This window comes from Pteropus medius, unplaced genomic scaffold (assembly GCF_902729225.1).
Source record: "Pteropus medius unplaced genomic scaffold, Ma_sr-lr_union100, whole genome shotgun sequence".
In the NCBI taxonomy this organism is placed as follows: Eukaryota; Metazoa; Chordata; class Mammalia; order Chiroptera; family Pteropodidae; genus Pteropus; species Pteropus medius.
In genome coordinates this window covers 929,359-950,225 of record NW_024356248.1, presented here as the reverse complement: position 1 = coordinate 950,225, position 20,867 = coordinate 929,359, and the positions used below count along the sequence as shown (strand labels likewise).

General features: G+C 46.7%; 1 protein-coding gene across 1 annotated transcript in view; it reads left to right on the top strand.

Annotated features, from left to right (window-relative positions):
* The first annotated feature begins 14,441 nt into the window (after positions 1-14,441).
* Positions 14,442-20,867, top strand: part of SPINDOC (spindlin interactor and repressor of chromatin binding) — an 11,646-nt gene continuing 5,220 nt past the window's right edge. The window contains exons 1-5 of the mRNA XM_039860012.1: positions 14,442-14,783; positions 18,352-18,681; positions 18,761-18,910; positions 19,038-19,187; positions 19,345-19,545. Coding sequence (XP_039715946.1) covers positions 14,657-14,783; positions 18,352-18,681; positions 18,761-18,910; positions 19,038-19,187; positions 19,345-19,545 — 958 coding nt within the window. The 5' untranslated portion in view covers positions 14,442-14,656. The remainder of the gene's footprint in view (positions 14,784-18,351; positions 18,682-18,760; positions 18,911-19,037; positions 19,188-19,344; positions 19,546-20,867) is intronic.

Below are 20,867 nucleotides of genomic sequence, written 5' to 3'. Positions count from 1 at the left end.
TGGATGGCCGAAGCCAAATGGAGAGATCCCGAGGTCGATATTAAAGACCCACATACTCATCATTCTGCCAGGGATGGCCCAAAACACACTGGAAAAGTAGCCCGAGACCCACCTGAAGATATTGGAAAGGCATTCCCTCAAAAAACTGACTGATCTATCATTCAATCTCACAAACAAACAAACAAACAAAAAAAGCATGAACCAGCCTCAGACTATAAGCCATGATTGGAAACCCTTCTTGTGAAACATTCTGGGCTTTCTCGATTGAACACAAGCACAGAAAACACCCTAGCTTCTTTATCCATTAGCAGACTCCAGCCTGAACTAAGCATCCTCATAAGGAGGTGCAAGCTGGGCTGGGAAGCCACCCCACTTGCTGAATGAACAGCCCTCGCTGAGCATTTTGAAAAAAAAACTTGGAGCGAAATCAAATTCAAACAGCCAATAAGCGTGTGGCCCTGCAGTTACAATAGCTCCAAGGGCCAAGAGGACCTTCGCATGCATTTCAAGCCAGAACCCAGAGGTCCCTCACTCAGGACTCCTGCACCCGAAATGGCTGCTTTCACTGTCAACGGAAACAACCAGGGAGGGCGCTGGAAAAAGGAATGCCCCCTGCCGGACTCATCATTTAATGGACCTCCCCTCATTATCTAGACTGTTTTTCCATCCGGGGAAGTCTTAAAACACTTGATTACCGAAATAATAATAAGCATCAATAGGGTTCTAAGGGACCGCCAGTAAATTGCTTCCCATGATACCTTTAAACGAGCAAGGGGAAACTAAGATAAAAATTAATGGAGAACCCAGTACAGTGTTGGTGGATACTGGAGCCACTTTATCTGCATTAAATCCCACTTTTGTAAAACAGCAAATCCCTCAGAGTAAAGAGAATATTTCTGTAGTGGGAGTTCCTAACCAAATCCAAAGGGCACTTGTGTCTAAACCAGTCCAGATGACATCAAGGCCATTTTTGAGAAAGCATACTTTCCTTCTGTGTAACACAGTAAACCTGTTAGGATGAGATTTGCTTTCTAAATTGAGAAGTGACATAAAATTTAACTCAGGAGACATAAAAGATCTTAGAGCTTCCGTAAAAAAAGATAGATAGTAGATAGATAGATGATAGGTAAGTAGGTAGGTAGATAGATAGATAGATAGATAGATAGATAGATAGATAGATAGATAGATAAATGAGAGAGTGGGGGGGGGGAATTTCCTGCCCCTCTGCTCTGCTCTCTGCAAGCAGGAATTGATGAAATTGAACCCAACAGTACGAAAGCTCTGATCTCCCAGAAGGGCCTGAATGCTATGGGCTTCTTCCTCAACCAACAAAATTAAGAGTGCTGAACCCATAGAAATCCAAAGCCAATATCCACTAAAACCAGGGCTCTTACCCACTGTAGAACACTTAATTAAAACAGGACTCATAATTCCATGCACTAGTCCCCATAACACTCTGAACTTACCCATTAAAAAAAAACAAATGGACAAGGTTAGAGATTTGTCCTGGATTTGCGTGCAGTTCATAAAACTGTGATAATACAGGTTCCCTGTATTATCCTCCTAGTAACCATCAGTATAGTCTCCCTCGTGCGCTGTGTTCTTTCAAACATCTTAAATGCATGTTTGCAGCCATCAGCAGGACATTGGATGGTCTCAGTGCACTTGGAGAAACAGAAACAAGATGAACAACAGGATAAACAACACCAAAAGCAGCTCCTCCACAGACATGATCCCATAGCCTATGAGTTTCATGATGAGACAAGCAATTTAACTCAGAGTGACTGAGAATGATGCTAATACCAAATTTCTGGCCAATCTCTCATGTTTGAGAGAATCACCAAAAGGGGAAAATTGTTTAATTAAGCAGGGAGGACACTTAAGACTTAGAGACTGAGGTTACTCTAATGCCATCGTGCCTACGTACGGAAACCAAGACCGAATCCTGTAGATATCTCAAGGTTATGAAAGCGAAACCTAAGGACAACCAATCATAGCCAATAAAATACTTAAACTAGGGTTTAAGCTATAGCCAAGCAATCATTTCCATTTTTTGTTTTTCATCTCAAGAGTGTTTGCTTGTTTCTGTTTTGAAAGAGCTTCACTTAGTACCAATGAAGACCCACCATGATCCCATCTTTTCAAGCTAATAATTGGAGGACCTGGTTTCAAAGAATAATGCAAGAAGTGTTGTCACATAGATTCTGCATATATATCTGTTTGTTCTATGCAAAACTCATTGGATGGATGTCATAGCTTTGTGCTGTGTGCTTGGCTCAGATGGAACTACATATCCCAAAATCTCCTTCCCCGTGTGGTCCTGGGTTAAAATTGTCCCAAAGAGACAATCGTGGGAGTTTGGAAAGGAAGAAGTGACGAAGCAACCATTGCACTTTGGTTAAAGATGCCAGTGGATCCTAGATTGCCCAGCTCTTCTTTCCAATTGCTGACCCTATTAACCAACAGTAACACCGGATACAGCACCAGATACAGAGGCAGCAGCTTTCCCAGGACATCTGTACCAGCTATGCTTCCTAGTCTAAGTCTGGCAGCTGGATGTGCCAGACCTAGATTCCTATGGTGCCTACTCTAATACATTACCTCTTCTCTCTCAAACTTCCCTATATCTCATAGGATATTCCTACAGGCAGCTCCCTGAGGAAGGCAAACTTTGGGCATGGTTTACAAGTGAGTTAGTTGGCATACTATTTTGGCACTGTCTGAGTATGCACAGCTATGCACAGCTATGCATAGCACTGGAGTCCCACTTAGGGTTGGCCCTAAAAGACAGTGGTAAAGGGAAATACTCCCAGGAGACAGAACCTCCAGTGCTTGGTGGCTCGTTTTTTTGTTTGTTTGTTTGTTTGTTTGTTTGTTTTTTCTGGACATAGAGATAGCCAGAGATACAGCTCTACCCTGATTCATGAAGAGTTCATGGTTTGGTTGGTCAGGGACTTGGAAGAAACAAATTTGGAAAATTGGGAGCCAGGAAGTCTAGGAAAGAAGCAGATGGCTGGACCTCTGTGAAGCGGCACAGGTTGGGGAGATACTTCGCTTCGTATGAATGCTCACTGAGAAGACAACCCGCTAAAAATGGGCAAAAGACTTGAACAAGTTCATCTACTAAAGGATATTCACATGGCCAAGTGGTCAACATCATTAGTCAGCAGAGAAATGGAAATAAAAGCACAATGAGATACCACTGCACACTCACCAGACTGGCTCAGATTAAAATGACTGAATAAAAAAAAAGTGTTGGTGAGAAAGTGGACAACTGGAACCATCTTCCATCTCTGGTGTGATGGTAAATTAGTACAACCATGTTTGGAAAATGCTTAGATGGCCCTAGTAAAACTAAATATACCTAAACTCTATGATTTGGCAATTCCACTGACGGGTAGATGCTAGCAAAAATAGATGCATACGTTCACCAAGAGATATGTACAAGAATGTTTTGTTTTTGTGGATTCAAGATGGCTGCCACAGCTTTAAGCTTCTCTTCCTCATGTGACAATAGTCCAAGAAGGAAAGAAGGTGGGCAAAGGTTTGTCCTTGCTGGTTTCCCTCATTTCTCAGGGAGGAAAATCTTTCCCAGGAGCCCTCCAGCAGACTGCCCCTTAGATTCTCACTGGCTAGAGCCAGGTCACATGCAGACCCATGAAACAAACAGTGAGAAAAGAATGAGATTCCTGTGCTTGAGTTAGACCAATCCCGATTCATCCCTGAATTGGAGTAGGGGAAATGTGCTTTTAGACACACATGCTTATTGCTTCCAGAAACTTTTTTGCGGTCTTTGAAAACTGTCTTTACTTAAAAAGAAACCTAATAGGGGAACCAGCAGGATCCACAGCTTTTGCTCTTCCAACTGAGTTAAAATTGAGGCCATTCATCCTTGAGGCCATTCATTCATCACCCAGAGCTTGCTGGGCTGGCAGGAAGTGAACATCAGTGTCCTTCCTACTGAAGCCCAGGATCCAGCTTTAGACCACAGGATGCAGGAAGGAACTCAGAGGCAAAACCTCCTCCCATGGAAAGGGGGGGAATCTTCCTTCAGAGAGACATTGTCTTACTTAGAGACTAAGAAGGAAGTTCACGTATACACTTAGGGTGAACCTGAGGACCGGAGAGCCGAGTCAGACGAGGAGGAGCAGCTGTGAAGATGAAGATGGGGAAAAGGCCCAAGTCACACAGAGATTTTCTATGTGATACAAGGAGATGTTCATGCGAGCCAGAACTGTAATCTCTGCTTCTCTTAAAACGGAAATTCCTTCCGAAAATGTCCTAATTCAGCGTTTTGCAAACTTTTTAGTGTGCATAGGAATAATCTATAGTGCTCGTTGCAAATATACATTCCTAGAATCCTTCTATAGATTCTGATTTAGTAGAAAAAGGGGACGGCTATTCTTTACACCTGATCAGCATCCTTCACCCCTTCTTTTGGTATCCTTTGTGGAAACAAAGTAGGGGACAAAATATGTAAGCATTTATTCATTAGCTCCTGTCCCTATTGGTCAATGATGACCCCTTAGGCATCATTCTGCCCACTTCCAGGATGCACATGTGTTAGCTTTGAGTAGGTTCCCACGGATGTCCCATGCTAAGATGTCAGAGAAGCTCTGGAGCAAGAAGCAAGAGGTACGAGGTGTGGACAAAGTGCAATCGGATTGTACCTGCACGGAGTTGACAAAGCCTGTGTACAACTGGTTGTGGCAGTAGCGGCCTGAGAAAGAGGTATGGCTGAGAGGAGTTGAAATAATGCACAAGGGATTCCCAGTCTAGCCTGCTTCTCACACTCGCAGATCTTGCATTAGGTCCAAAGCATTCCAAGAGGATTCATGGAACAAGCTCTGTTCGTTATCTTCCTCCTCCATTCCCATTCACGATTTCTCTCAACTACACCCAACATTTTGCTTATCTGGCAAGTGACCCTGAGACAAAGAAATCTCCACTGTTAAGTGGTAGCACTAGATTTGAACCTACACGGTTTGACTACACGGAGATTTGAACCTACATGGTTTGACTCCAGAGCCTGGACTTTTAGCAACTACAATGTCTATTACAGCACGGTGTCGAGAAAGATTTTAAGGTAGGTGGCATCCAGATTCAGGGAGAAAGAATGCCATCGCTGCTTAGAGATGTCTGCCATGAACGAGGAGGTTGGTGGATAAACCACCAAAAGCACAAGTGACCAAAGGAAAATAGATAAATTGGACTACATCAAAATTTAAAACTTTTGTGCTGCAAATGACACCATAAAAGAGTGAAAAGACAAGCCACAGAATAGAACATATTTACAAATCGTATATGGGATAAATGTCCAGAGTATATAATGAACTCTTACAACTTAACAATACAAAGACTAATAACATAATTTTAAAATGAGCAAAGAATTTGAATCGATGTTTTTCCAAAGTTATACAAACGGTGAAAGAGCACATGAACAATGCCATTAGGAAAATGCAAATCAAAACCACTGTGATATGTCACTATGCACCCATCATGATATAAGTACTTATATCTGGTACTATACTATACTATACTATACTATACTATATACTATACTATACTATACTATACTATACTATACTATACTATACTATACTATCCAAGATAGACAATAACAAGTGTTGGCAAGGATGTGGAGAAATTGGATTCCTCTTACACTGCTGGTAGGAATGCACAGTGCAGCAGCTGTAGAAAACAGTCTGGCAGTTCCTCAATAAGTTAAACATAGAATTACGATATCACTGGGCAATTCCACTCCAAGGCATATACCCAAAATAATTAAAAACAGATGTCCGAACAAAGACTTGTACATAAATGTTCATAGCAGCACTACTCACAGATGCCAAAAGGTGGAAACAACCCAGATAACCATCACTGATGAATGGATAAATAAAATTTGGTAAATATATACAATAGCAATAAAAAGGAATGAAGTACTGATACATGTTACAAGGATGGACCTATGAAACAATACGCTAATTAAGAGAAGCCAGTCACAAAAGGCCTTACTATATGATTCGTTATATGAAATGTCCAGAATATGTAAATTTATGGAGACAGAAAGTAGATTAGTGATCCCTATGGAATGAGGGTGTGGACCGCTGATGGGTATGGGATTTCTTTTAGGAGGATGAAAATGTTCTAAAATTAGGTTGCAGTGTTGGTTGTACAACTCTATGACTATACTAAAAACCATCAAATTGTACACTTTAAACGAATTGTATGCGATGTGAATTATATCTCAATAAAGCTACTTTTGAACACCTGAAAGTCCCACATCTCAAGAAACCCCTCAATCACTCACGTAAACCTGGAGTGCTAGTCCCCCTTACGCCACCCATATAAAATTTTTTTCAAAATAAGAACAAGGAGGTTGGGGAAAAAAATGCAGGGTATGGAGTGCTAGTCAGCTTTTTTGCTGTGGCAATGCTGTGTAACAAACAACCCTGAAATATTGTCACTTATTTCTTGCTCACAGATCTGTGGGTCAACAGTGCCTCTACTGAGCCAGCTGGGCTCAGCTGGACTTGGGTGTCTCTCACTCTAGGACCTAGGCTGAAGAAGCAGCATTTCCCTAGGGCAGCTCTTCTCCTGGCAGATGGCAGGAGAGGCCAAGCCACACCACACAAATATGCATGAAGCCTCGGCTAGGATATAGCTTACCTCTTGGCTGCTCACAATCCATTGGCCGATGCAAGTCACATCGCCAAACCCAAGGTCAGTGAGTGGAAGGAGCACTGAAAAGTCTCCTAGTGATGGGCTGGTAGGTAGGAAGTAGTATTATTCTGGGGAGCTGGAGGCGGGGGCGGGGAAAAAGCGGGGCGGAGGTGGGGATGGAAATACAGCCAGCCCAATTTAGAATGGTTCAAATTTGCGATAGTGTAAAAGTGCTAAGTATTCAATAGAAACGATACTTTGAATTTGAATTTTTATTTTTTTCCTGGGCCAGAGATATGCGGTACAATACTCTCCTGGTGCTGGGCAGGGGCCGTGAGTCACATCTCTCAGTGGCCATGTGATCACAAGGGTAAACGACTGATACCCTGGAGTGTACTGTGTTGCCAGCATTTGGGGGATATCGTGTTTTGTATTTTCAAACTCCTTCATGTCTACAAAATGCCCATCTGTGTCCCCAGCTTCTGGTAAGAAGAGGAAGGCAATAACTCTTGACATAAAACTCAAGATAACTGCCCAGTTGTAGGCTAACGTCGGTATTCTGAGCGGATTTAAGGCTGGCAAGGCTAAGCTGTGATGCTCGGTGGTCAGGTGTATAAAACACATTTTCAACTTACAGTATTTTCGACTTACGATGGGTTTATCGGGAAGTAACCCCATTGAAAGTTGAGGAGCCTCTGTAGTTGGAACAAGCCAAGTCTTTGTTTTTCCTGCCCCATGAGACGTTTGTCTAATGTCTGCTACACTGGGACCTTCTTTTTATTTAATAGAAATAACTGTATTTTAAATTCTAATTATAAAAGTAAAAATAGACAATACAGAAAACTTTAAAATATAAAAGTTAGCTATAATTCAGTTAGCTGATATTAATGGCTTGGTATTCATTCTTATACAATTTCTTGTATAATCACATTGATATTATTTTTAACATAATCAGGATTTTATATACTGTTTTCTGATCTCTATTGGCAGTTAAAATTTCTTGAATACGTTTCTATGTAAAAATAGAGATCATTATTCTTTTTAACGTGTGAATGGATTTTATGGTATTTACATCTCGAATGTGTTTATAAACATTTTCTCGCCAATAATTCTGCTATCATAACAGATTTACTTCCATTTCTCATGTTTATTTTTGATCTGTGTCATTATTCAGTTTTTTGCTTCAGCATCACCATAGTGTAAATGTTCGTGGCCTGGCATACATTATTTCATAAATGCTTTCCCATGTTGTTACAATTCTGATATCTCTCTTTCTCTCTCTTTTTTTTTTTTTCCTGGTACTAGCACACCATCATGTAATTAGCCAATTCCTGTGGTTATTTCTAGGATTTTACTATTAATTCATTCCAAAAATTCTTATTGCACTAGATTGGCTGAGTTTTTTCCTGCCTTCTTTTTCCACCATTCCCGCCCTCCTGGCAAGTGGAGGTGGTATGGCCATTGGCATTTTCCAACTGTTGAATTCAGGGGTAGTTTAGAAGTTGTAGCAGCAGTTTACTTGTATAGATTTATGTCATTTATAGCTCCTTCCTTATGCAATTATTGGTAACAGTCCTGAGTAGGAATGGCTTCAGGAAATTCTATTGCCCACTAAGCTGATTCAACTCATTTTGTGACACCAAGGTGCAGGACCAGAAGTCATTAGCTGATGTGAGTGTATCCTGCAGTGCCTGGCACCGGAGGCACGTGTGGACAGTGGACAGTGAAGGAGAAACGAGGTTTAAAATTTACAGAGCTAGACACTAGTCTGTGGGAAACAATGGCCACAACTTCTGCTATGTGGAAAATGAGAGAATAAGGCTGATGTACAGAAAGAGGCAGAGACCAGAGTGAAAAGAACACCCTGGTGGCATTAGCATCCTGGGGCCGATTATTCCTAAGGCCTGTCTGTATCCCCGCTCTTCCCAAGATCGGGCAGTCAGCCCTTCCTTAAATCCCATGAGCCAGTAAATCCCTCATTCTGTTCGAACAAAAACCCTGAAGTGTGGGATATGCAAACAAATAATTACAGTATGCTGTGCCAAGTTTCATAACAGAGGTGTTCCAGCTGCTTCAAGAGCCAAGAGAAGGGGACCCATCACCACATGTAACTGAATGAAATTTCTCCCAGGAGTGTGTCTGCTAAGTTTTAGGGAATGAATAGTTCAAGCGGTGAACACTACTATGACATCTTTGTTAGGTCATTATTTGTCTTCTTTTGGATGACTTTAAGGCTATCCCTTTACTCTTAGTAATAGGATTACTGAGCTAAAGAGCATGGACATGTATTTATTATGGCTTTTGTAAACTGCTAGAAAATGCCAAGGAAGTTAGGAGTAAAGTCACACCCCCGACACACACTTAGCCTTCAAACAGCCCTCTCCTCATTTAGAGCTTTTGTCTAGCCTTATTTCCTGCAGCAGCCCACTCCCTGTCCCCTCTCATCACTGAGGCCTTAAAATGCCACCAATAGTAAAAGCTGCACTGAAAAGAAAAGCTTTATCCCAGCTTGGGCTTCCAGCCCAGGGGACCTTATGGAGAGTGGCCTCAAATGACTAATTGCTGGAACAGAGGCAGTTCTCACCTCTCCTACCTCCAACTCCTTCTTCTTGTTTTAGAAATCTCCTATTCCAAGGCCAAATTCACTAAGTCGAGTTACAGACAGACTTGTCTGGTAAATCTGTACCTCTCTCCTCCACGTGGGGCTGTCTCAGCAATTAGGATTCCAATTCCTTCTACGAGGACTCATTGAGCACTACGTAGCCAGTGGATGGGAACTCGTAAGTCCATCTAAGATGCCTGGGTCCCCTTTAGATGCTCAACACAGATCTAATGGTCAGCAAAAGCAGCAGGTGTGATGGAAGAGCCCCACCTCAGAGTGGGCCAGAATCACTCTGTGAATCGTAAATTTTTTTTAATCTCAAATGACTTATTTCTCTCAAATCCCATTCGTTTGTGTATATATTGGAGCTAATAATATCTCCCCTTTCATTCATTTAGCAACTGCTTAGAGCTCACTAAGAGGCAGCGTGGTACGATAGTGGAAAGAGCAGAGACAGCGGACAGAGTCCTGCTTTAATGCAATGCAACTAACCGCATTTCATTAAATCTAGGACATCAGGATTGCAAGACGAACCATTATTTTACGTGCTCCTAGGGAAAAAAATTCCAACTCGATAATTTCTTATCTCTTGGAATTCTATTTTATAGTCATTAAAAGAGATCTCTTAGACCGACTGATATTTTGACATAGATTTTATTCCACATCACTCTTCGTATAGATAAACATGAAAATGTTAGCAAAATAAATTGGTGGTCAAGGCCCTCTGACCAAAGACCACCGGAGATACACCTATCGTCAAGAAAAAGGTACATTTATTTAACTCGCTGCAGTAAAGGAGGAGGCAGGAGGATTCAGGCCCAGGTAGAGGGATCTTTGGTAAAGCAGCCAGTGACCACTCAGAGAAAGGCAAAGTCATTTGTGTGGTTGCGCATTGGCCTCATCTACGTCTCATTCCAGGCATGGTTTATGTTCTGCTAACATCACTGTCTGAATGAGATCCTTCCTAGACCCGAATCCAATGTGCGTACGAGTGTTGGCTTCCCCACACCAACGAGCAATTCTCCTCACCAACAGGGTGTCCAAGAATCCTTCAGGGTTCTGACAGTATCTACCCAGGGATAGAACCAGATTCCACGGGTAAAAGGCTCAGTCCCAGATGACCACCTTCCATCTTCAGATGCCGGTTAGGCTACAAATTGGAGGTTCCAATGATCCCCTCCAACTCAAGATGCTAATCACAGTCCAGGTTGTTACCTGTACTTCTCTGACAGATTGGCTATAAATCAGAGGTTCCCATGACCCCCTCCACAGGTTTGGTAAATTTGCTAGTATGGCTCACAGAACTCAAGAAAACCCATTTACTCACTAGATTGCCAATTTATTACAAAGAATATTAAATGATACCTACCAATAGCCACATAGGGTGAGGTCCCAAACAAAGGAGCTTCTGTGGAGCTTGGGAACCTGTGCAGTGGTCCCCAACATGGAAGCTCTCCTAAAAAGGGTGGATGAGCAGACTTTTGGGGGGCTTTAATGGAGGGTTCATTGCTAGTCATGATGCACTCGGTCATTGGTCAATGGCGATTAGTTCAACCTCAAGCTCCTCCGCCTCCCCAGAAATCAGAGCAGAGACTGAAAAGTTCCAGTCCTCTAACCACCTGGTTGGCTCCTATTGGCAACCTGCCCCCACCCTTGGGTGAAGTCCAAAAGTCACCTCATTCACATAACAAAAGACATCTTTATTAGTCTCAACTCTTAGGAAATTCCAAGAGTTTGGGGAGCTGTGGGTCAGGAACTGTGGACAAAGGCCACATATATGTGGAGTATATTTTGACCAAATATATATTTCTTATACATCACGATATTGCACTGTTCGAATATCAGAAAGACCATCTTACACTTTTTGAGATTCCTAAAACTTCACATTGATGTCCATTACAGAAACCATCCCCATTTCAAAGCTGTTAAAATATGAGAGGAAATGTTCATCCTAGATTTGACGAAATAGGATTCTCGCTGTATTATTTGGGCAAAAATTTAACCCTTTAAGCCTCAACTTCCTGCTCTGTGTTGATGTAAGAAATGTCCAAAACTGTAGAGAATTTTTATAAGAAGTTTATTTGAGCCAAAAGGATGACATGTACCAGGGAGCAAGATCTCAAGTGGTCCAAAGAATTAGTTTTGCAGGTTCTTTTATGCATTTGAAATTAAGAGGAGAAACTAAGGAAGATTACATGAAGATGCGGGAAGGAAGCAAGACAAGGATTATGGGGTAGTTAACAAGATTATGTGCTCTCTTGAGTGCATCTAAGTTAATGCAGTTTATTTCAAAGGTGCATTAACTTAGATGCACTGAAACAATAGATAGGGCTTGCTTAAGGCAAAGATATGCCTTTTACTAAAAAGTACATGCCTGGGGCGTGACTACCCACCACAACCTGCCCAGTTAGGAATTTATGATCAATTCATCCTGTGAGATTACTTTACAGTGAAGCCTTTTTTTTTTTTTTTTTTGTCCATATCTGTAAAGTGAGAACAATACAATCTACCACACAAGACTTGCGAGGACTAAGAAATAATGTGTATAATACTGAGTGTATCACTCAGAGTTCAACCAGGTAAAGAAGACCACTCTAAGTATGTAAAATGGAGAATTTAACGCAGAGTATTGGTGATACCAGTGATGATGGAGTGAGAAGCCCAACAGGGGGAACTGAGGCAACCCAGAGATGATCAGAAACAAGAAGCTGCCCACTGCCCTACACTGGAAGAGATGGAATCAATGGAGCCCTGGGGCGAGGCTCGCCCTTCGAAGTTGGACCACAGCAGCCTATCCAGTAGGAGCTGGAACCACAGAGGAGCCTCATCACTTGCTGGAGACCTGCCCGAGCCTGAGCAAGAGAGACAGAGACAAAGAGAAGAAATAGCTCGGCTTTTTCCTTCCTCCCAACCTCCACTGTACTACCACTGTCTCCCCTTGGCCAGAACCAAGCCTGGAGGCAGTTGTCTTGGAAATCTGAGAAGCTGTACCCTGCAGGGCAATACTGAACAGGGCACAAGGACTAGGAAGGGATCAGCCACAAAGGGTAGAGGATGACCATTAGGTAGAAATTAGTTAAACAGGCTTGGTAATACCTTTATTTGTAAAACCTTTAGAGTACTGGATATACTTGAAAGGAACAAAACTATTCACTTAAAAACATACTGTAATCCATATAGACTAGTACATCTCCTCTCCCGCTCCCAACGCATTATGGTCACGTGTTGCTTAATGAAGGGGTTCGTTCGGAGAAATTCGTTGTCAGGTAATTTGTCATTCTGGGAACATCATAGAGCGCACTTACACAAACCTGGGTGGTATCGCCTACTGCACACCTAGGCTGTACAGTAGCAGCCTATTGCTCCTGGGCTAAAACCTATACAGGCATGTTACTGTACTGAGTACTGTCCGCACTTGTAACACAATGGTATTTGTGTATCTAAACATAGAAAAGGCACCATAAAAATACGGTATAAAAGATTTAAAAAAATGGTACACCCGTATTGAGTACTTACCACGAACGGAGCTCCCACAACTGGAAGTTGCTCTGGGTGAGTCAGTGAGTGAGCATGGATGAATGATACTGTGCTAGTGTCATTAGGCTACACTAAATTTATACAAATATATTTTTCTCTTGTTGGTAATAAATGAACCTTAGTTTACTTTAACTTTTTTACTTTATAAACTTTTAAATTTGTTTTACTTTTCTACTCTTGTAATAACACTTTAAAACACAAACACTAAAGGGGGTCACATATGTGGTGACAGAAAGAAATCTATCGTAGGTGAACACATAATGTAAACATATATAGACCTTACTGTTAAAGTGTACAGATGAAACTTACTGGATTTCGTTAACCAATGTCACCATAAAAAATTAAATAAAAATTAAACACATTGTACAGCTGTACAGGTATTTTATTTATATCCTTCTATAAGCTTTTTTTTCTGTTTTTAAAATTTAAAAATATATATATTTTTTACTTTTTAAACTTTTTTTAAAAACTAGGACATAAACACACACACATTAGCTTAGGCCTACACGGAGTCGAGATTGTCAGTATTTCTGTCTCCCACCTCCACATCTTGTTCCCCTGAAGCCTTCGAGGGCAATGACATGAAGGGAGTTGCCATCTCCAATGCCAATGTCGCCTTCTCCTGGAACACCTCTTAAAGGACCTGCCTGGGGCTCTTCTTGAGGTGTCGCTCTTTTCGGGTACTGCTACTACTAGACCTCACTAGGCCATAGGAGTTTTTCATCCCCATTACTATCTTAGGGGACCATTGTCATATATGCCGCGCATGACTGTGCATCATTCGGAGTTGCTACTGTGCCTGGTCTGATGCAGTGGCATTTTAAGGTGGATTTTCAGTGTCTGACATTTTCTCAACTGAAATCTCAGAGGGAGATGCCCATCTATGCCACAGAGGTGAAAGGTCAGCCACAGAAGGATCGGAATACAACAGTGTCATGGTAACTGGACGCTGGTCTTGGGACTCTCAAAGATTTCTGTGTGACCGTGTGGAGGGTCACAATCTCTGGACTCACGTTTGAAAACTGGAGATATAAATATCAGGGGTGTTTTGCGTGTCCTTACATTCCATTTGACTCCTCATCTTTGCATGACCTTGTCCAGAAGGCTCCATGATGTTTTTCCGAAGAAAGAATGAAGTAGTCTAAGAAAACAGATAACGTGCCCAAGATCACAGAGCTGGCAAATCGGAAGGAATTCCGTCTCCACTCTTTCCATGCCAAAGTCCTTTCCACTCCCCCGCTGTCTCTCCCGCCTCCCCCCGCCTGGGACACCTTCTGGCATCTTCTAGCGGAGGAAGACTTGGTCAGGGAAAGGCAAAAGCGACCGCAATCAAAAGCTCTTCATGCCTGCAAAATAAGCCCGATTGGCATCTCAACGGACGGCGACCCACTGGGGAGCAGCCGGCTCAGGATGACCACGTCTGGGGGAGCCTGGGTCCTCTCCTGCTGGCCCCGCGACCCCCTCCGCGATGGAGGGCCGCCAGCAGCCAGCGCGGCCCTTCCCGCCACCCGGCGGGTCCTGAGATTCTAACGGAGCCGCGTGCACCGGGCGGAGCCGCGCGCGATTGGCCGCTCGGGAGTCGGGGGCGGGCCCGCGGCCGGCCGGGCGGGCGCCGACAATGAGTCTCCATAAAAGGGAGCGGCGGGGGGCTGGGGCCCCGGATTGAGCCCTCCCCGCCCGGGGTCCCGACGCTTCAGGTCTCGGGGAGGCCCGGACGCGCCCGTCGCAGGCCCGGCGAGAGGCGGGCGGCGGGCAGGGGGCGGCGCGGGCAGGCGGCGGCGGCGCCCGGCAGCGCGCCCAGGCCTGCGCACCCGTCCTCCAGCGTCCGGTCACCGCGATCCCCCCGGCCGCACCATGGCCCTGAAGGCCGAGGGCGCCGCGCTCGACTGCTTCGAGGTGACGCTCAAATGCGAGGAAGGGGAGGACGAGGAGGAGGCCATGGTGGTGGCCGTAATTCCGCGGCCCGAGCCGATGCTCAGAGGTAAGGAGGGGAGGGGATCCCCCCCACTTCCACGTCACGGTCCTGGGCTCGGGCTCGCCCCGCATTCCGGTCCGGCGCCCGGGCGCCCCCTCCCCCCGTCGGGTCTGGGGCCTGCCCCCTCCCCCTTTTCCCCTTTCCCCCTTCGGCCTGGGCCCGGGCATGCCTCGCTCCCGCCCCGGGTTTGGAATCTCAGGCCTCCCAATTCCCCCTCCCCCGCCCCCGCCCAGGGTCTGGAGCCTTCGATCCACGCCCCGCGCTCTCCGGATCTTCCGGTGCCCGAACGCCCCCTCTCCCGGGCCCAGCACCGGCGACTCTAGGTGTCTGCGGCCGCGGACTCCCGCCGGGTGGAGGCAGGCCCGGGGGCCAGGCTGTGTGATACAGGCCGAGGGGCGGCAAGGCCTCCAGGCCCGAGGCTGGGCGCGGTAGCCTGGTGTCCGGAGCGGCTCGGAGGGTGGAGGCAGGCGCCGCTGCCTCCCGCCAAGAGGAGGATTTTGAGGGACCAACATGCGTAAAGCTTTCCTGCCCCCACCTCCATTCCCAGGCCTTCCATTCGCACAAGCCACAGGTGTCAGACTCGAGAGCTTCGGGGGTGAATGGGATTGCTTACAGCACCCTGTTTTGGAAAAGACGTGCTTGTAGCCACCCTAGGAGACTGGCCTTGGGAGGGGATTTTGGGAACGGTCTGGAACACTCGTTTTCTATCCAGTTTCTTCAGATCTCAGGATCTTGCAAATCTTAAGGAAATAAAGGGCCACCTTAATGGAAGACTTAATAGTCATGAACATGCAAATATCTTTCATTGTCTCTTCTCTTTGTAGGGAGAGTACGCAAAAGAGGTTGAGAGGAAAACCATTTTCCCTCACCACCTTTCACCCTTTTAAAATCAGAATTATAAAATGAATGAGAGAAATAAAGGCCCCGCTCTTCTCTGAGCTTTCAATCTTGAGATTCTTTCTCTGCTTCCCCTAGCTTTCATGGGATGCTTGATGCTAGGCTGTCTCAAACCTCTCCACAACCAGGGAAGCTAATTACTGGACACCTGCTATATGCCAGGCACTGTTTTAGGCTGAATGTGCTAATGGCTGCAAAGATGAAACTCTGCCCTCTTGGAAAGTATATCTACTAAGGACCAGAGGCAGACAAACATAAACACGTAGTGTGTCAGGTGGTGACAAGTGGTTTCGAGAACACTAAAGCAAAATATGAAAAGTGCAATGAGTCTGATTTGGAATATAGAGTGGTCAGGAAAGGCTTCTCTAATAGGGTGAAATTTGAGCACAGACTCGAAGTGTAGGAGTGAACCTCGTAGGTAATCAGAGGAAAAGCATTTTAGGCAGAGAGAATTGCAAGTACAAAGGTCCTGAAGCAAGAAGCTTCTCGAAAGATTTGAGGTGGGAGAAGAGGAAAAAAAGGATAAATTCAAGGTTTTTGGCCTGAGCAACTGGAAGGATGTGCTTCCTACTTCCTGAGGTGGGGGGCCGTGGGTGCAGGCTCGGGGGAGGTTGGGAGTTCAGACTGGAACGTGGCAAGTTTGAGATGCTTCTGATGTTCAAGTGGAGAGGTCACATAGGAAGTTAGACACACGGGTCTGGCTGGAGTTGGAAATATGGGAGTTGTCAGCAGGCCATCCATGGGATGAGACCCTCAGAGGAAGCGGGTAGACAGGAGGGGTCCAAGGACAGAGCCGTGGCACGTTCCAGTGGTTCTAGGTTGAAGATGGGAGTCAGCCCCTCATCAGAAATTTCTGAACCCCACTACTTGTGGGGTACTGTTCTTGGTGCTGGAAATACAGGTGTGAAAGATAGAAAATTACGCTGTCACGGAGCTTACAGTGTAGTGAGGAGACGCAAGGGATAAGTACATTACGTGTCAGGTCAGGTGGTGATGGATGCTATGGAGATGAAGCAGTTAAGGGTAATGGGGGGCTCGAGTGGGGCAGATGGCTTTCCACTCGGTGGCAGAGAAGGCCACGGTGAGAAGATGGTGCCTCAGCAACCATGGAAGAGGTGATGAGGGAGGGAAATGAGGAACCAGCATCGGTGACTGAAAAAGGGCCCCAGTAAAGTGAGGGGAGAACCAACAGAAGGTGGCACCCTGGAAGCTGAGTGACAGAAATGAAGATGGAAGAAGCGAAGAGTTGAAAGATGAAATTTAAGAACTGATCGCTGGGTTTAGCATTGGTGACCTTGACGAGAGCTGTTCTGGAGGAGTGGTGGGAAAGAAATCCCGATTGCAATTCGAGGGTCAAGGTTCCTGCCCACGGTCTCATGGGAGATAGACACAACCCAGCTTTGGACCTGGATCTTCGGACAGCAAGCCAGTTACCATACCCGTTTCAAATGCCGCCTGTTCCGTACAGTCCTCAGGTGTTCGGGCCTGCCATAGTTGTGTTTTGTCCCATCCTCTCCAGTGGGAGAGAGATTTAGCCGTGAGGGCTCATAGGCACTCGGCCCGAGCACTGAGCTGCCTGCCTTTGCTGAGCCACCAGGAGCTGCCCTGACAGCTATGGTCCACGTGCACATAGGGCAGGTGCCAGGCAGACAAATGAGTACGAGGTCACAGCTGCAAATACCCTGGGAGCAGTGTAAGGGGAAGCTAGTTTTGAAGGGATGGGATGGCTTTCTGAAGGGGCCTCAACAGGTGGAGAAACAGACACAGAATGTCATTCCCTGATGAAGGCTCACTGAGCATTTCCTTTCTTATGCCCCAGGCCCCATGGGGACAATAAGATGATAAAATTTACCATCTTTGCCCTCAAGAGAGTGCACACTGTGACCTGGAAGTTAGATATGGATATAGTCACCTGCGGGGGTGGGAGGTCAGGAAGGCTTCCTAGGGGTGAGGATTGGAGTGGGGCCGAGAAGGAAGTGTAGGAATGTGCCAGGCTGCTTGGGGGTCTGGGCGGTTGTGCCAAGGCTGAAGACAGGCAAGAACATCGTAGCCTCTTGGAAGAACATGCGGACTTGTGGTCTGAGACTAGATTGAAAGGAGAGATGGAGGTCCTCCAGTGGGGTACCAAGGCTGTGTTTAATGTCACTAGCACCTCATGGGCTCCAGGGGAAGGGAGAAAAAGATGGTGGGTGATATTAAAAAATAGCTATTTGGGAATCACTGATTCAGGCAGAAACCCAAATCATGTTCCAATTAGGAAACAAAAGCAAGGAGTATTTATGAGAAAGGGAAGGGGAACAATTACATCAGTAGAAGGAAGGCATTTTTATTGGTGTAGAGAAGCTAAATAGTGAGTTTTTAAATTTCAGTCTGGTAGTCATAATATCTGCTTTCTTGTTATCCTTGCAAACATTTCTTTAAGACAGTGTTGCTTCAGGCCTAGTCCAAAGGTTATTTTGCCATTTTAACACTACAAAGGTTTGAGGCCTGAGGTGTGCAAGACAGTTCCTCTGGGATGGCAGCTCTGCCTCCATTTTAAAGTGGACGTTACTTTTTTTTTTTTTACAGTGGGAATGCTCCCCCCTTTCATATCACCAAATTTGGGGACTTGCGTTCTAAGTATTATTGACTGTGAGCACCTTTGCTGATGAAATCACCCCCTCTTCTCCCTCCCTAGTGACCCAGCAGGAGAAGACCCCACCGCCTAGGCCCAGCCTGCTAGAGACAGGCAGTGATGGCTGTGAGGAGCCCAAGCAGCAGGTGTCTTGGGAGCAGGAGTTCCTGGTGGGGAACAGCCCGGGAGGAAGTGGGCGGGCGCTGTGCATGGTGTGTGGGGCCGAGATTCGGTCCCCCTCGGCAGACACGGCGCGCGCGCACATACTGGAGCAGCATCCTCACACCCTGGACCTGAGCCCTTCTGAGAAGAGCAACATCTTAGAGGCCTGGAGCGAGGGGGTAGCCCTTTTGCAAGATGTCAGAGCTGAGCAGCCATCCCCACCCAACTCAGGTAGTTGGGCCTGGGGTGGGGGCAGGGGAGTCGGGCCTGTGGGAGCACCTGGAGCTCATGGAGCGTTTGCCACCTTCAGACTCAGGCCAGGATGTGGATGTGGATCCTGACTCCACCCCAGACCCTGCCGGAATGCCAGCGGAGATCGTGGTTCTCCTTGACTCTGAGGACAATCCATCCCTCCCTAGGAGGAGCCGGCCCAGAGGACTCCGCCCCCTCGAGCTTCCTGGTCAGTCGTGGGGGGCCAGTGAGGCTGAGCTGGGGGAAGGCTGCTGGGCAGGTAGCTTCAGCAGCCCTAAGGTTGTGGGGTTCAGGCATGTCTCCCTAAAAAGGTGTGAGGCCTTTTCTTTTTGCAGCTGCCCCTGTCACGGAACCAGTAAGTAAGAAGCCCCGTGGTCAGAGATGGAAGGAGACCTCTGGGGAAGAACCAGTCAGAAAGAAAAGAGGCAAAACTATGACCAAAACCTTGGACCCGGACCCAGACCCGGACCCCGATCCAGACCCAGGTGAAGGGGGTAGGGGCAGGCGGGGTCTCTGGCTCTCTGGAGAAGAGAGCCCAGTCAGTGGGGGTGGGGCAAGGCCCAGGCCTTTAGGGTCTAGCCTCAGAGGGGTTAGGCCGCCCAGCCTCCTGGACTCACAGTTCCATCCTGTCCTCCCTTCCAGACCCTCCATCACCTGACTCGCCCACAGAGACTTTTGCAGCTCCCGCCGAGGTCCGACATTTCACTGACGGCAGCTTCCCTCCCGGCTTCGTCCTCCAGCTCTTCTCCCACACCCAGCTCAGGACCTCAGACAACAAGGATGCAGCCAGCGAGGGGAGAGCAGCCGAAGGAGGCCTTCCCCAGCCAGAGAGCCCCTCTCCAGGTGAGCTCCCGAGAGGGGGCGACAAGGGGTCAAGCAGGCTGCATCCTGGGCTCTGGGCTCTTTGAGGCTGCTCTGCAGCCTCATGGCTCGCCAGGGTAGAGGGGTTGGTGCTTGGGTCCCTTGGGGGATGGGGCCGGGCAGGCGGATTTGAAGGATGGAGGCTGGCCAGAGGGCTTGGGCTTTTGTGAGAGCTCCTCGGGAGTATCCTGGCCTTGGTCGTTAGGCCGGGCTAGGCCAGTGTGCCCCAAAGCTTGACACCCACCGCCACACTTAGGTTGATTCCAGCTGGAGCCCAAGAGGGGCCCACCTTGCCCTGGTGGAGCAGGGGCTCAAATGGGGCCATTAACAGGAGCCTAGGCCAGTGGTAAACACTCAGCTGACACCTCTGTGGGGGAAGCAGCTCGGCGAGTTAGCTGATGATAGCAATGAGCACACACATTTGTAGCGTGCCCTGCCGATTTTTAGAAACCTTTACATGCAGTTCATTTGGTCCTTATAGAAACACCTCTTCCAGGTGGAGAGTCTCAGAGAGGTCGTTCCCTCTTTCCCGTGGTGCTTGTGTTGTTTTCCTGTGGCTGCTGTAACAAGTCACTGCAGACTTGGTGGCTTACAACCACACGAATGCGTTACTTTTAGTTCTGGAGATCAGAGGTGTGGGATGGGTCTCACTGGGCTACGATCAGGGTCAGGGTCGCGTTTCTTCTGGAAGCTATAGGAGGCAGCCTGTTTCCTTGCCTTTTCCGGCTTTTAGAGGCCGCCCGCATCCCTTGCCTCGTACTCTTCCATCTTCTAAGCCCAGAGTGGCCAGCAGAGTCTTCCTCAAGATGCCATCTTTGGTCTGACGCTTCTGCCTGCCTCTCCCTCACATAAGGGCTTTTGTGATTACACCGAGCCCACCCAGATCGTCCAGAATTTTCTTAAAGTCAGCTGACTGCACCATTAATTCCATCTGTAGCTTTAGTTCTCCCTTGCTGTGGGACATACCACAGTCATAGGTCCTGGCGATTAGGATGTGGACATCTTTGGGGACCGGTGTTCTGCCCGCCATAGTCACGTAAGCAAACAGTGGCAGAATTCCCGAGACTAGAACACAGTAGGGCGGAGGCTGAACTTGGTTCCTCTCTTCCCCTCGCCATGCCAGGCTCTGCTCGAAACATCTCGGGCCCAGGAAATGGTTCTTGAAGGAAGGAATGAGTGACACAGAGTGCCTTGTGCCCCTGTCCCGCCCCCGCCTGTCTGAAATGTGCTTTGGAGTTTGAGCCTGAGAAAGATGGCACCCGAAAGGGTAAAGCAAGCCTGCCACCTTTCCAGCCCACGTCACT